Source organism: Poecilia reticulata, chromosome 10 (genome assembly GCF_904066995.2).
Source record: "Poecilia reticulata chromosome 10, P_reticulata-male-v2, whole genome shotgun sequence".
Lineage (NCBI taxonomy): Eukaryota > Metazoa > Chordata > Actinopteri > Cyprinodontiformes > Poeciliidae > Poecilia > Poecilia reticulata.
Window position 1 is genome coordinate 18240198 of NC_088839.1, and position 16337 is coordinate 18256534.

The following is a 16337-nucleotide window of genomic DNA, read 5'->3' on the forward strand; positions in this document are numbered from 1 at the left end:
GTAGTCAACTTTGATAAAAACAGCCCAATTCAAAATAGCATACGAAGTGTTTTACATGCGGAAAATATAGAATCGTGTATATTTAAGAAATTAATCTCTTATTTGTCCTCTCCATTTAGTATAGTTTGAAATGTACCACAAAGGTCTGTGCTGACGAGCTCCACGAGTCTCTGTTATCGATTGATCGCGACTTGACAGAGATGCGAGGCTCCCATTGATTGATCTCCACTCCACTCCCCGCTGACCAGAGAAAACACCCGATAGCGAATGCGAGAGGGGATTTAAATTAGACAAAAACCGTCCGCTTTAGTTGACGGACGAGGCTGCCCTTTGCGGTCTCATGCGGGTTGGCATCGTCCGCGGGTTCGTGTGTCAGAGGAACGGCTCAGCGTTGGCGCAGAGCGACGGTAGCTGGGCTGTAATGTCGGCAGCGTTGGACTTGTTTTCCCCCGTAGACCTCGCTTCCTGTTAGCCTCGGGCTCGCTGGAAAATCGACATTATGTTAATGACCGAGCAGGTATAGTTAGCCAACACAAAAGAGGGGGTGTAACTTTGCTGCCTGCGATAGCCAGTCCTTCCACCTGACTTCTATTTTTCCTCACAAATCTATGCTGATAACTTTTATTTAATACCTAGTATCCGGGTTAGTTTGCTAGCGCTCCTCAGCTAGCCATCTTTGCTCGGGTTGACGGCTTGAAGTGTTGAACTTGGTTGGGTTTTGATGACAAAGAGCAGGCGGTGTTAAGTTGATGGTAAATATACGTGTTTGCAACGGGCTCACTCGTGTAACCAGTGCCTATAAAATACTTTAATTTCTTATAACAGTGTTCAAAGCGAGAGACAAAAGGAAGAAAAAGGCTTGTTCTGGTATTGAGGAACAATTGATTTTTGTTGTCGATTTTTTTTTTGTAGAGCGCACACAGAAACTGTATTTCTTTAGATATTTTGCTTGCAATTGTGTTAAAAGAATAAACTGGAATAACGTTTTTCCACACAGTGATAGCGAATGGAGCAGTAGCAGATTGTGTCTGTATGCTATTTCAGGGCTGTGCTTCCCTGAACCTGCAGCTTCCAGGTTTATTTAATTTGATTAAATACTCATTTAAATGCATCATAAATTACTACGAGTAGCTGATCTTCTCAAGTAATAGCTAAGTTGGTCGCGGAGAAGCGGTTGCATCTAGTCCACCTCCTCATCCACCCATCTATCCATCCGCCCACCGCCTCTCCGGCCATGGACCCCCCCAGGACTCGGTCGCGGTCTCGATCTGGCTTCTATCATTTCTCCATGAACGGCAGCGTCGGAGGCAACGACGGGGGCTTGATGAACGCCAGCGGAGGAGGGGTGAGCTACCCGCCGCCGAGTAACCCCGGCTGGGCGCCGCACCACGGAGGACGGAGCTACCCGGAGAACCAGCAGCAGCCGCTGCCGCCGCCGCAGCAGCACGCCCAGGGGAGCTACCTGTCCCCGGGGGTGCAGCGCCACTCTGCACACGGAGCTCACAGACACCCCGGGGCAGGTAAGCAGGCTTTAGAATAAACGGGGCCCACATCCAGGGGGGTAGATGCATCATTACACACTCACACAGGATGAACCCCCTGAGGGATGCAGGCAGACCACTTGCAGCTTTATCAGGCTCTGAGGCATTTAAGTAAGAGGTTTTAGTGTTTTCACTGCCAGCTGACGCATAGAGGGGCCAGCTGTATGTTAAATGTTGTGGTGGAAGTTCAGCTGTGAAGGCTATACTGATCTGAGAGGTTAGAAAAAATAAGGCCAAGTAGATTTCTGAAAGCCATTGTTTTACCTTTACAGAGATTTGTTCCAGAACAAACAAATGTAAAAACAAATGGTGTTAACCCCGCCACCCCGCCATAATTGCCAAGGTTGGAGTGCTTACAGGCAACATAAATTAGATTTTTAAAATGTAGCATAAGAAGTGCAAAAAGTCTATTAAAGTAAAAAAAAAAAAAAATCAAGTTATTTATTTTGGTCAAAAAATATTTTAACGTGTTCTCAGTGACAAGACCCAAATAAGGGTCTCTCATTCTCTGACACTTGCTGTATTTAGTCAAGTTTACTAATGGACCTCCCCAAGTTGGTTTGTGGTCCCATTTATGCAGAAATTACAATAAAAAAATCTTAGTGAATAAAAGCCAAACACTTTGTTGTATCTAACATTTTCCATTTTAAGAAGATTACAATATTATCAAAAATATTCCATTAATCTTTTTTTTTTAATTTTTTTTTTTAAGTTTACATCTAAATTAACTTTGTTGTGCTGGGCTGACAGACTTATATTCTTCTTAATTTGGAGTCGTGTGCCACACAAAATCATCGAGTACTTTAACTGACCCACATACTTCAGTTTAGAAACCCTCCTTGCATTACGTAGCTGTAACGCTCCACTTGTGAAAGTAAGTCAGGTTCTCCTTGACAATTCCGACACATTCAGAAAAACAAAACAAGAAAAATGTTGCGTTAGATACGCAAACATCGTGCTGCAAGTGGCATAATGTTCTTGCAAGTTGACATCCTGGAACAGATATTTTCCAAAAGTCACGTTAAAAGGACCGAATCCGATTTCTGGATGATGTGAAATGTCTGGGAAAAACTAATGATCACTTTCATCAGATGCACTGACGGTTTACAAGCAAATCAAATGACACCTGTTGCCCACTAGTGTTTGTTACTTTAAACTGCTCAAACTTTTGGTTTATTTGAAATTCAATGAGCACTCTACTTTTATTAGAAATATTAACTTAGACCTGATTATTTTAATTATTTTTTTTAACCTTCAAGAAACAAAATTGCTTGTTTCTAATTAGAGTCAATTTAGGTGCAATAGACACATTTACAGACGCTCATGTTGGCGCTCGTCTGTTTCCACATGACTTTTTAACCATTTGACCACTAACGTGTTTTCTTTGCACTTTCAGTTAACTGTGTGTGGACAAAACCTGCAGATTTCATTTTTCTGCTTCGTGATCCAAGCGGTTGGCGTTGAACCATAGTTATTGACGTGTTATAGCCGGATTCTGCGATTCTTTTCACATTTTCCAAACTGCCGGTTGAGTCTGGATTAAATGGTAGTTAAGCGTTTTCTTTTTAAGATGGAAGAATTAAACGGCACGTACTTCTAAAAGTTGCGTTTTGGACTGAAAATCCATTTTCCATTTATCAGATGACAGATGAGTGCATTTCCCAGAGTTTTAGGTGTCCCACAGAAAGCTCCCAGTCAGTTGACTCTAAATGCATGATGTTCTTGATGCAGAACCCTCCCAAGTCCTTGAAGCAGCCGTTCTAAATGGCTTAAAATGAAATCATCTATTGAATGTTACTTTTTTTATCTTTTTTTTCCTCTCCTTAGATTGCTTACTCCTGTGACACCAGCTGACTTGTGTGTTACTCTCAGTTGAGTTTTTTTTTTAGTCTTTTCATCCATGACAACTAATGGTGTTAAAGTTGGATCCAGCCGCCTTGAAGCTCTGAGTTGTCCTCAAATTGTCAGGCTTAGCCATAGCAGAGGAAAGTGAATGTTTTGAAAAGCACAAAAGTTAAGACGACGTCTCTGTTTTTGTTCTGTGAAAACACAAACATTGACTGCCATGTCAGATTTATCTCTATTGACTGACGATTAAGTATTTATTCACGACAAAAATGAATAATATGAATGAAACGGATTTTAATATCAAGCAGCAACCAAGATACCCTCCTTATTTCTTTTTGCCAAGAGTTTCCACTTCAAGGTTCAACGAGTTTTCCCTGCTGACCTCTGGAAAGTTGCCAGAGAAAACTTCTGCAACAGCAGACTGGATTTTATCAAAAAGGGTTGAGGGGGGGAAACAAGCTCTGAAATGGATTAAAATTTAAGCTTTCGATAAAACTGTGCCGTATTAGCAGCACTGTCCCCAAAATGCAAAAAGAGAGTCGTTTTCTAATCTTGCAGGCCACAGGCAGGTTTCTGTTGGGGGTCTTAAACATGCATGTTGTGAGCTCTCCCTAAGCAACCGTCTGCATATTATGAGTGCAAGCAAAGACTATTAATGCTTATTTGCTTGTGCTTTTTGGCGTTTTACATCCCTTGGCGTCAATTTGTGCAGTATAGGACTGAGCGTACTGGGTCTGGACCATGTGGTTGCACAGCGCAGCTTTAATAATAATCAATGTTGCATCCCACCCACATGGACTGATAACAGAACTACTTTTAATTGCAACACCACATTACTGTAGATGGATTGCGTCTCTAAAAACAGCGTTTCTATTAGTGGCTTAACGTATAAAAGCTAAACGCAGTAAGACCTTGCTCGGTTTTCAATCGTGTTTGTCTGGGAAGGGAGAAATGGTGTCAGTCTTCCCTAGCAACTATGCTTTGAGGAAACAGGGTCATGTCTGCTCGCCAGTGAAACCCGTCCGTTCTGGCTTGAAATCCCTTCTCCTTTTGCCCTTGGGATGAATCAGCATAACTAGACCTAGTTTTCCATAAAAAAATGGGTGTGTTGGGATCTGAACAGTTTGAGATGTAACAGAGGAAAAAAATTGGCTTGTTAGATTATATATATAAAAGTGAGGTGAGTTGGCCCTGCTGTAGTTGTCATGAGCTACTGACAGTGTTCGAGCTGTCCGTATCTACAGAGGTTGTATGACTCAAGAATGATGTCACAAAAACAAGAAAATCAAAGGGGTTTGTTTAACCTAAAAGGCTTTTGGTTTAAGGCGGGTTTAGAAGCAGGAAGGAATAAAGGGATGAATTTCTGCCCTATTTTTGGTGACACATAACTTGTGTGTTTTTGTTTTGTTTTTTTTGAAAGCAAGAGAATGTTTATCAGTTTAAGGTCATGCTCAAATGTGTCCGTGCTCATGTTGCATCCACACTGCACATGTCATATAAATAGATGAGAGAGAACCCTTTCCATAAATCTGGGTATTAATTAGGTTCAGTGGTCATATTCTTCTTTGTTATTATGGTGATAGTTTTATAAAATGTTATTGTTGGGGCAGAAGCAGGACGCTTTCATGTTCTCTGAAATGAGAAAATAAAAACTCATTATATTCATTTTTTTAAACGTAGCAGACTTTGCTTTAGAGCTCTTGTTTGTTTTTTTGGAAAGCAAAGTAAATGTCATCTAGATGCATTTAGGGAAACAAAACTAAATTCTAGAAGGTTGTCTTGTGTTGTATAAAATAAGTTGAACTTTTTTGCTGCTTCAGTATTTCTGAAGGGACCCTGTTTGCTGCTTATTGTGGAAAAATGTTGAATGATGAGGCTAAGATGTCAATGTATAATTTTGCTCAGGGCATCTTATAGCAATTATATGAGCTTAAAATCATAATTTATGGTTATAGCTGTTATAGTGACAGTAGTTGTTGGTAAAATGGTAGTTTTAGAGCTCTATTTTAAAACTATGTTGTGATTGATTTGTTGTTGCTGATTAAATGTGGACCATAATCCACACGATTAAGATTATGTTAAGATTTGCATCCATTTTCAATTTGCATCCTTGGTTTAGCTAGCCTGCAGTTGTAACCAAAACACATTTGGCTTACAATGCTTTAACAAAGAAAGTCAACCTTGCAATTTGAACGTCTGATATAAACAAATGAACGACTTATTTGCATAAGTTAATATTGTAGTAAGTTTCTGCCTGGTCTGTTTTAGATGACACACTTTAACGTTGGTTGTAAAGCTGTAGAGAGTTGTAACTAAAACATACGGTGATACTCCCTTATGTCCTTTTTCATTGATGCCTGTTTGTCTTTATAAGCTTTTTGTGTTGAATTAGAAGAATGTGTTGTGAGGTTGTTCCGTGTCTTTTATTTGTTCTTTACATCAGTAAATGGTTTTAAATAAAATCTTACTTTGTGAACTTAAAACTATAAATCTTTATCAGACCTCTGTCACCGATTGAAACCAAGCAGCCAACCGGGTTTGATCACCGGATTATTTGCTCTTTGGCATACATGATGACCATCCTCCTTTTTGTTTACTGTAGATATGTTGGCTAAGCAAGAGACGCTCACTGTCTTGTGATGTTGTTTTTATCTGATGAAGTAGTTTTTTTTTATTATTCTGCAGGAGGGTTGCTGCATTTTCATCCTGATAATGTGTGCAGTGAGGATCGAGACAAAGTAAGCATCAAAGACCATTACTTCCTGTTGTCCCTGCTTTGCTCCTGGTTTGAATAGAATTTGTATTTCATTGTTTGCTCAGTCCCATGCGTCCTTCCCTTTTTGTCTGCTCCCTTATTTATTCCCTCTCCTTTATGTGCAGATGGAGGACAGCCCAAGCCCCAAAAGGCAGCGTCTTTCCCAGCAGTCCATGTTGGACCTCGGCTCGGCTCCTCCCTCCACTCCTTCCTCTCCCATTCGGCCGTGGGAGTTGCCCCCGAGCCGGCGGCCCCACCCCCACTACATGCCAGAGAGATGCCACACACCTGTCAGAAACCGCCGCAGGTATGTTTGTGACACAGTTCCCTTGCAAGTGCCATCTAATGATTAGAATGGCAAACAATAAAAAGAAGAGCAAACACAAAAGGTTTGCATGTTGCAGACTATCTCTTGTGGTTCAGGTTTTGAACCAAGAAGAGGTTTTTATCACTTTTATTCTTCAACAGACGTGAAAAAAAATACACAGTAAACATCAAGTCTTTAAATATAGACGGGTGTGATAAGAGACTCTTAAACAAGAAGAGAAAAATGAATAAATGCATGATGAATACATGTTCTAATTATGTAATGTGCAAGTATGCATATAAATGTGTCATAATTAAAAGCTATTTTAATTGCTTTAATTATGGCAAAACTTCAGATTTTCAGGGAAGTTTTAGTATATGAGGAAAGCATGAACAAAGTGCTAGAGAGGGAATAAATAAGGGAGCAGGCAACCAAGATAATTGAATAAATTACAAAATAAATTATTAAAGACACCTGTGGGACTTTTCTCTCCACTTCATAGTGCCATTTGATCATGTAAATTGAATTAATGGCTCTTTGTTTCAGAGAACTCGCATTCAACAGTCCAGCTTTGTTTAAAGATCTCTTGGTGTGAAAACTTTGTTGTGAAAATCATGTTCAGACCTTGTTCTGCTGTCAGTGTCCACATTTTTAATTAAATGGTTCAAATGAAGAGGAAATGAAAGCCTTTATGTTCATATACGTGGTCCAATTTAGATTTCTATCTTTTTGTTAAAACTTGGTCACATTAGTTGGATATTACATGTCCAATAGCACCTTCATACTCCCCCAATCTTTCCACATTCTGTCACATAACAACAACCAACCTAAATGTATTTTGAGATATTACATTAGTCTCACACAAAGAAGTGCACAACGATATAAAATTTGCTGCACATTTTAGTTTGGGATGTCATGGCAAACAACTTGAATGTATTTTTGGTAGCATTTTATGTGATGGACCAACATTCATTAGAGAAGCTTGTTAATTGATGTGAAGACAAATGGAGCAAAAATACAAGGCACCTCTAGTAGAGAAGCTGGTAGACTGTAAAATACTGATCTGTCTGTCTATGTGTGTATAAAACCACATACCTTGGCACACCGAGACCAAAAATGTCAACAAATTATCACCATAAATAAGATGTTTTCTCGTGCTGTGAGCTGTTTTCACGTTGTTTCAATCACATAATTATATTGAATTAAATGATGAGTTCATATTTTTGGCTCTAACACAGTAATCAGTATTTCATGTATTATTTTAAAGTTTTCTGAAAATCTAATCTACCTTAATAAGGGCATTCATTTAGGGAAAACCTGATACTGCTGGGTATTCTGTGGAGGTTTTAAAAACGTCCATGTTTTGGGGATGGATGTTGTTACAGGATCTGTTGTCTGTCAGGACGTTTTGAAGCAGCTTGGAGGGTTACAGTTCTTATAGGCTAAAGTTAAAATCTAGTGTGTTTGTGTGCACTACAGTAACATGACGGCTACAACAAACATCCTGACATCTCAAACACAGGCAAAGACGTCAAGATGTTGGGTTTTGTAGGAAGAAACAGTTTGAAAGAGACAAACGGAAGAGATAAATTTGTCTGTTTTTAGAAGTTCACCTGTGCACGTATTTTCAGATTTAAGTAGGACTGAAAAACAATTGGGAATTGCTTGAACAAAAACTTGCATTGGAAAAATTATGCAATTTTCTTTATCATTTTTATTTTTGAGTTTTCAGACTACTTTATATTAATGTCCAGATTCTGACATTCTACCTTATAGCACAACAAAGTTTTATAGCTGCTTCCTGCTTTTAATTTCGCATTTGTTTACCCTAATCAGCCTAAAGTGTTTCTCCCTAAATATTCCAGGTTTAGCCAGAAATTCAAGTTAAACAATTTTTTTTGTAGTTTATCAACATGGCTCTTTTTGCCTCTTCTTTAGTTTTTCCTGCTGTTTCTCTCCAGTCCTCCAATGAGACGCCAGCGTGGCCGGCGAGACCGTCTGACCCGCCACCACCACCACTATAACGGCAACAACAATCACCACCACCATCACCACCCAAACAGCCACCACCATCACCACCATCTCCACTCCCACCACGGCCCGTCGCCGGGACATCAGGACGAAAACTACCGCCACCCAGCTCCTCCTCAGGGCTACCCACCCTACAGCCAGCAACCCCCCCGAGGGCCGGGCTCCGGCCCCGAAGACCGTCCAGGTTACCATCCCCCCAACCCCTCCCCGAGGCCCCTGCACCAGTCACCGAACCTGTCGCCCAGGCTGCTGCACCCTGGAGCCCATCCGCAGCACCCACACCCCCACCCGTCGCAGCAACAGAGCAGTGGGGTCCTAGACTTCCAGGAACAGGTGGGCTTAAGGGGAATCAAGCAGATTTATTTGTTTTTATAAAGGTGCAGAAAAATGCAAAGAGAAGATGAAAATAAAAATAACTAAAGATCAGAAGCCTGACCTGCTGCAACAAATGTCTGTCTAGATTCGCAGATTTAGTTGATACAAATTTTCTTGCTGTTTGTCTGCTTGCTTTAAATTGGGTATGTTGGAGATTTTTTGAAAATTGTTCACCACTTATAGCAAATACTTCAGAACTGAAAAAGACTTTGATTTGAGTCATTGTCTAGAACCATGGATACTGTTTTTTAAGTGAACACTTAGTTAGTTGAGCTTGTCTTCTGGTATATTTGTATTTAATACGTGTATAAACTACAGTTAATATAAGTTTCTCTAAAAGAAAGGATCTTGCCCTGTGTAATTGCAGATGCTTCATTGGTAATTTGCAGGTCAAATTAAAGAAAAATCATAATGAGTCAAAACTAGGAACTGCCAACATTATAGCAATGTTTTTTTTAAACCTTTGTTAAAGAAAATTCTGATACAGTTTAGGAACATTTGCTTTAATGCAACAATGGGAATAATCTTAAAATACAGAAAAAGAAAAAAATCCTTCATTTTTGTTTGGATCCAATACCACTAACTCACAAGAACCAGCAACATTCTCCTAACTAAACGTAATCAAACAAAAATTAAAATTTCCAAAAGTTTTTAAATGGACTTGAATTTGGAGATTTATCAACACTTAGTCTTTTTTTTTTTTTTTAACATTTCTGCAGAAGTCCATGCACATTTCAAAGCATTTATCGAAAACTGAAAGACAGATGATCAAAGCTGCAGCTCAGCTCTGTTTTCCACTTTAAATAATATTGCAGTTGGAGCAACAAACAGGAGTGCTTTGCTTGTTGGCAGGCAATGTTTGCTGCTCCGCTTTTAATCACTGTGTGTGTCCAAAGTTTAAAATCTTCTGTTTGGTTTCAGGGTTCGGTTCCGGTATCGTACCCGGTCTCCCCTCCGGGCGTGCCGCCCGGCCTGCCGCCTCGCTCCGCCCCGCAGCAGATCCCAGCATGCTCTGTGGTTTTCAGCGGGCAGCACTATCCCGTCTGCAGCGTCCCTCCTCCTGTAAGTGTTAGTTTTTAAGTCGTTTTAGTTCAACGTTTTCTCAAGCAAAAATCTTCTCCACATATCTTTGACATTCTTCAGTCAACATTCTTCACTAAGTAAAAAAGGTCTTTTCATATCTACGTCAGGTTCTTCAGACTTGTTCCGTTCAGCATCTGCCCATGCCCTACCCGTTCCCCTCGTTGCTGTCCAGTGACCCGACCTTCTTGATCCCCCCTCCTCACCTCGCCCACCCTCCAACGCATCTCTCCCACCACCCGCCTCACTTGCCGCAGCCGGCGCAGTTTGGACCTTATCCGGCGCAGCAGGCTCGATCGGTGAGTAAGAAGCCTCGCAGTCGACAGGCCGAAGTGCCGTGCTCATCTTTGTTCACATCTTTTGTGAAAACATTTGGTTATTGCCAAAAGCTATTTGTATCAGAGTCTAAATGCAAAACACTGATTGTCTTTATAAGTTACATGATTTAAGCCCTGTAGTTTCAAATGTGGCTGTTTGTTTGGGGAAAATAAAAACCTTTTGAAGCTTCATCTATTAGGGACATCTCTACTAATTGCTTGAACATTAACAAAAAGCAGTAAGGCTGTTCCTTAGTGTGTGAACAAAAATATGATCATTTAAACTTATAATTTATTAACAATTTACAGTTGTGTAAATGAACAAGAAGCAAAATGGATAAAGACTTGCGTTACAGTCTAGTCTGAGATAAAATGGATCAGGATTGTGTAACATTAATGTCAAGGTGTTGGTTGTTACAGAGGCAGACAGTCTTTCTCTTTTTTCACACTTGCTGCCACTCATGCTGGACACATTTTGCTGGTTGTGTTTTGTAATCACAATTACTATGTGGGAAGGTTATATGTGATGCAATAGTGTCTAAAAAGACATTTGCTTAAATTAGCCATTAATTTTTAAAGTTGGAGAGTTGTTAATCCCGTCAGTTTCTTTCTAAAGGTTTTATTAGGAAATTTTGTTTCTTGACCCAAATTAATTTGCTTGTATTTCTTTTCAGACTTAAAAAAGGTGGTAAAATTATTTTTCAGCTTTTTTTTATACTACTTTCCCAAATTTATTTTATTTTTTTGCAGATTTTTAATTGTTTTGACTTTTTTTGATTTTCTGTGAAAGTTAGACAAATGAAATGATTTTTTTTTTGTCCTGCAGCCTTTACAGAGGATAGAGAACGACGTGGAGCTGCTGGGGGAGCATCTTTCTCTGGGTGCTGGACTCCACTACTCCCCCGCCGCACATCCAGCCCTCACCCCGCACTCGACGCCTCTCCACTTCCTCTCCCACGAGCCCCTGCCCCAGGAGTTCTTTGGAGTGGTGAGCTTTGGAAAAATGAATGCATTTTAAGGCTGGACATTTCTTCTTTCTGTGTGAATTAACTCTGACATGCGTCTCGTTTATCTTCCCTGAAGTCTTATCCAAACTTCATTCCTCGGCGTCTCCCAGGACGGCGGTACCGTTCGCAACAGCTTCCACCTTCGCCTTATCACCCCAGCCTCCTGCCTTACTTCCTGTAAGTTCACTGGGAAACATGCCAACCTAAAAAAAATTAAAAAAAGCAAAAATAATTACAGTTTCATAATTTTGTCCTGATGACTTTTTAATTGATCTCTCTTTGCACAGATCAATGCTGCCAGTCCAGCCCACGGGTCCTGCAATCAGCCTGGAGCTGGATGTAGATGACGGAGAAGTGGAGAACTATGAGGTTTGCTTTATGCCGTCGTTAATTAATATTTATCGTTGCCAGATGCAGGCTTTTTACTCTTTCATTGTTGCTGATGTTTTTCCCCAAAGGCCCTTCTGAATCTTGCTGAGCGCCTGGGAGAGGCCAAACTCCGCGGACTGACCAAGGGGGATATTGAACAACTCCCTTCCTATCGATTCAACCCAAATAACCATCAGTCTGAGCAAACACTGTGAGCACTGCCCTTTCAAAGCACCTTCACATGCTGATGAAAGCCAAATATTATAGTTTTCTTTGTGCTACAGACTGCAGTTTATAAGCGCTGGCATAATCTGCATGTTTTGTGCGTTTCTCTAAATTCAGAAGCATCTAGAAGTTTTCCACACTTGGTGTGACTTTGTTACTTTAAGATGACTGTAGATATCTGTCTGCTGTAAGAATAATGCCACCTAAACAGACAAGGTCTCTTCAGAATAATGTTCTTGACGCACAGGCTCCTTTCTGCATGTTTACACAGCAGGATTTGTGTGTTGCAGAGCTGTACACTAACACAAGTCTAGTTACAGGTGTGTGGTATGTATGAGTGATTTCGAGTCCCGTCAACTGCTGCGAGTCCTTCCCTGCAGTCACGAGTTCCATGGAAAGTGTGTCGACAAGTGGCTGAGGGTGAGCTGGCGCCCCCCTGAGTCCAGGAGGAACTCTCAACCTTTGTTTTTATTGATAATCATGACATGTATAATCATGCAAAATTCAGTTTATTAGAAAATTGTTTCTTTTTATTTTTTTTAATGATTCAGTTGAAAGGTGAGCTTACTGAAAAGTGTGTCCATGTACTACTGTACAGTATGTATCAAGACTTGGTTGTGGCTCCTTTTTACTTGACTGACTTCTTCATTTCAGGGAGAAGAGCTTGTTAGTTGAAGTGTTCAGGAAGTATTGGTTTAATAAGCCTTGAGTTAATCTTTAATGTTTGGTTCTGGTGTCTGACACCTTTGAGGGCTTCAGGTCAGGCCAGTTTGTGGCCAATCAAGCTCAGGGTAATTAAAGTAACTATTGGTACTTTTTGCAATGTGGGCAGGTTCCTGCTGGAAAGTGAAACCAGCATCTCCATGAAGCTTGTCACCAGATGGAAACATTGAGTGCTCTGACATGTTCTTGTAGATTTATTGAACAGAGTAGTAAAAGGTAAACTCAAACAGATGACATGTCATCACTGACTGTGAAAACTTCACAGTGGACCTAAAAAAAATTAGAAGCTGTACCTCTCAAGTCTTTCTAGGCTGTCATTATCTCTTGTGTTCCTTTTTCTACCAGAATGTTTTTCTTTTCAACTTTCCATTAATGTTCTTGTATTCAGAGCTCTGTTAGCTGTTATGACAATTACGTTTAGGGTCAGTATCTCTGTTAAACACCTGACAGGTCCTCAATCTTCCCCATGATTGTGCACTGAAGATCATAACATGGCTATAACATGCAATTCCTGTCTTGTGTTATATTTATCCTCGTGAAATCATTATTTTGGGTTGTAATATTCTAATTTCTGGTGAGGCATTTTAATTTCTCAGTGAGTTTTTGCATCTTTTTTTAAAATTATTTGTTTCAGTGTTGCTGCCGAGAACACTGTTGCTAATATGAAATGTCTCCTCTGTTTGTCTTCAGGCCAACAGGACGTGTCCGATCTGTCGAGCGGACGCCTCCGAGGTTCAGAGAGACTCAGAGTGACCACAAGAGGGAGCCATACGCTTCCTGCTGTTGGTCTAACACATCTAGCACTGCCTGCTCCTGATAAATTGATGCACATCTGCGTTCTCACACACACACACACACACATGCAGGGTTACCTTACATGTCGGTGGAGCACTTTATTCCCCATAGTTAATTGTACATGTTTTCTTTACTCTGATAACCTGTCACACTCCTTTCCTTTCGATACATGCACACAGGTCCTCACGTTTAAGTGAATGACCCACCTTCCTGCAGTACTGTGTGTTTGTGTATGTGTGTGTGTGTGTCTGCGTAGATGTGCATGCACCACAACTGTGCAGACATTGGTCAGCTCTATATTGCAGGGCTTCGGTACATGACTGTGTTGTCAGTGTGTGTTTGTGTGTGTAGGTGTGGGATGGATTTTAGGGATTCTGGAGCATGCATGAATTGTTCTTCTGTATTGGACAAAAGTAACAATAATTTTTTTTTTTTTTTGGCTCTTATGATTGACTTTTCTTCCAGTTTTTATATGTTTATGCACTGTCTGTATGCATACTCAGTGTGTATGTATGTTATAGACTTTTCTCTAGTTTGACACTAAGGGTCCATGCTGCCACTGTATTTCTCAGTTGCCCGTTTGAAATATTATTATTATTAGCAGTATAACTGGTTGTTTTCCTGCCTGAAAGTTACCTCATCATTCCGTTCTAATTACAAATGCTTCATAGCATCACTTTGACTTTTAACAAATGCATTTTCCTTTCTTTTCAAAGAATGTTTGTCTGTGGTTTTGCAGTGGCACATGTTACATATATCTATATATACTGTAAAAATATATGAATATCTATATACCAAATAAAAGGCTTGATATGAACTTTTTAAATATTGTATTTTGTAATAATTGTTTATAAGTAAAGACTGAGAATTGGAGAGAGAGGGAGAAAGATGCGGTTTTGTTGGGCTACTTGTCATGATATATAAACCTGAAGCTTATGCCGCATTCAAGTTGTACTCGGAATTTGGAAATTCTGACTTCCTAGTCGAAAAAAATCAACCAGAATGCTAATGGAAGGAGGATTTTCATCATGGCTGCCCCTCACATCAACATTACTAAGATGTAGTAATGCTATTTTACTAGACTCTCATACAACTGTGAGTCCAAAATCAAATGTTACACTTAACACCTGCCTGCAACTGTAAACTAAAATTAAAATGAAAAATGATGTTTGCTTATGAAATTTAAAGCTTAAAATTGTGCTTGTAAGCGGTACTGCAAACGATGCCAATGGTGGTGGCCATTTTGAAATCCAGACTTTCTTTAGGCTAGAGGTAAGTTCTAAGTTCCGAGGTTACTGGAACGCAGCATCAGAGCGGACAGATATTATTGGATGCAATAACCTTATTGACCACTAGATGTTGCCACTGTTCTGCATTTACCGACTTGGATCATATCTTTGCTCGAGAGAAAATTGGTAAGGAGTAAAAATGATGAAAAATATTAAAAGCAGTAATGAGGTTTTTATTATAAACAAGGTTGTAGAAACATTTAGCAGTTGTAACTCAGTGACGTTGTTCTGTTTGACCATAAGTTGCATCGTTTTGAAGGGGGAATCATGTCCCTCTTTACAAGATTGCAGCAATTTAGAGGTTTCTTAACGCCCCGCCACATTGTATTAATTTAGAAAAGGTCTAAACTTATTTTTTTATTTTTTTCTGCTATTCTGTTAATATCCTTCTAGGATCATTTTGCTACATTCGGTGCACATTTGGCTTCATATTTAACTCCAAACACTTTGTTCTGAAGAGAAGTTGAAGGTTAGTTCAGCAGAAATTTGGTGAAATTTGCTAGTAATCGGTGAGTAAGATGCTTTTTTTCTGAGCAGCGTCCAGTTTCTCTCTTCAATCCACCAGAAACAGAATGTTGTACTTACTGTGGTTTTTAAATGCAGTCATCAAATCCAGTTTTTGTTTGAGGTTAAACTCAAGTCATTTCAGAACCTTGTAATTTAAGACTGTTATTCCTTTTAAAATAACGGCTTACTTTTGATGAAATATTCTTACACTTTACAGTGACAGAAATGTCAGCGCAGAGTTTGTGCACAGATGAACCGTCCACCACGTCTCCCTGCAGCAGTGCCGTTGTCCCGTGCCTTCTGCTGATGAACAGCATTTGTGTTGCTGTACAAACCTATGAAATGTTGTATGTTGAAATTCAAAGGCCAGGTGTCACCTCTAGGCTTTCATACACAAATGGCCTGATTTTCACAAGTGGCTTGCCTGGGGCTGATTGAGGCACACAAAACACAAATGTCACTGTACTTATGAGGGCACACCATACAGAAAACACCAGGAAAGAAGTAGGATCATGTAATCTATTTTTGGGTGCACCTAATTTTTGGTGTCACAATTACGATTTTGCATTAGAACCACACACATGTTGGATTCAGAGGTCAAGATCGAGAAAAGATGGACATATTCAACTTAGGAAAACATGTTGAAATTATTTTGTTTGCACACAAATATTGGGTTTATTAATCATTATTTTGTCTGTTAAGCCTACATCTGAATGTTGTTTATTTTTCTCAGCGCTACTAGAGCAAATCTCAAAGTGACAGTGAAAACTCTTGCTGTCAGGTCTGACACCCAAGTTCTTGGTTGTGCCATAACATTTTGTGTCTGCATAGAAGACTGTTCATGTATTCATGAAAGATGCAAACATTGGTATAAATCAAGCTCTAAAAGTCAAGTTGGGACACTGTTAAATCATGTGTTGCCACCAGATTCAGTTCTTGTAAGTGGTTACAGAAGCTGCTTTTGCTTCCTAACACACAGGTAAAAACACTCAGTCCCCCCGATGAAGCCTGTTTTGCACAAATAAAATCAAGTCTTCATTGTGAAACTAATTACACATCAAACACTTAAAACAAATTGGCCTTTTCTGGACTTTTTTTTTTCTTCGTATCAGGGTTTCACAGATCATGGCCATATTAATTCAACATCATCAGCCATGCAGTGGCCATA

At 39.8% G+C, this 16337-nt stretch overlaps 1 protein-coding gene across 2 annotated transcripts; it reads left to right on the forward strand.

The window, feature by feature from the left end:
- Positions 1-194: 194 nt before the first annotated feature.
- Positions 195-14199, forward strand: LOC103471381 (E3 ubiquitin-protein ligase RNF38-like). Of its 2 annotated transcripts, none has more exons than XM_008420343.2 (12): positions 195-1520; positions 6075-6127; positions 6270-6451; positions 8413-8815; positions 9779-9919; positions 10048-10236; positions 11081-11242; positions 11338-11438; positions 11549-11630; positions 11720-11841; positions 12176-12275; positions 13269-14199. In XM_008420343.2, the coding sequence occupies exons 1-12, from the start codon at positions 1235-1237 to the stop codon at positions 13329-13331; spliced, it is 1884 nt and encodes a 627-aa protein (XP_008418565.1). In that variant the 5' UTR covers positions 195-1234; the 3' UTR covers positions 13332-14199. The 2 variants fall into 2 exon arrangements, with proteins under 2 accessions (XP_008418565.1, XP_008418566.1); XM_008420344.3 differs by having other exon boundaries at positions 202-517.
- Positions 14200-16337: the final 2138 nt, after the last annotated feature.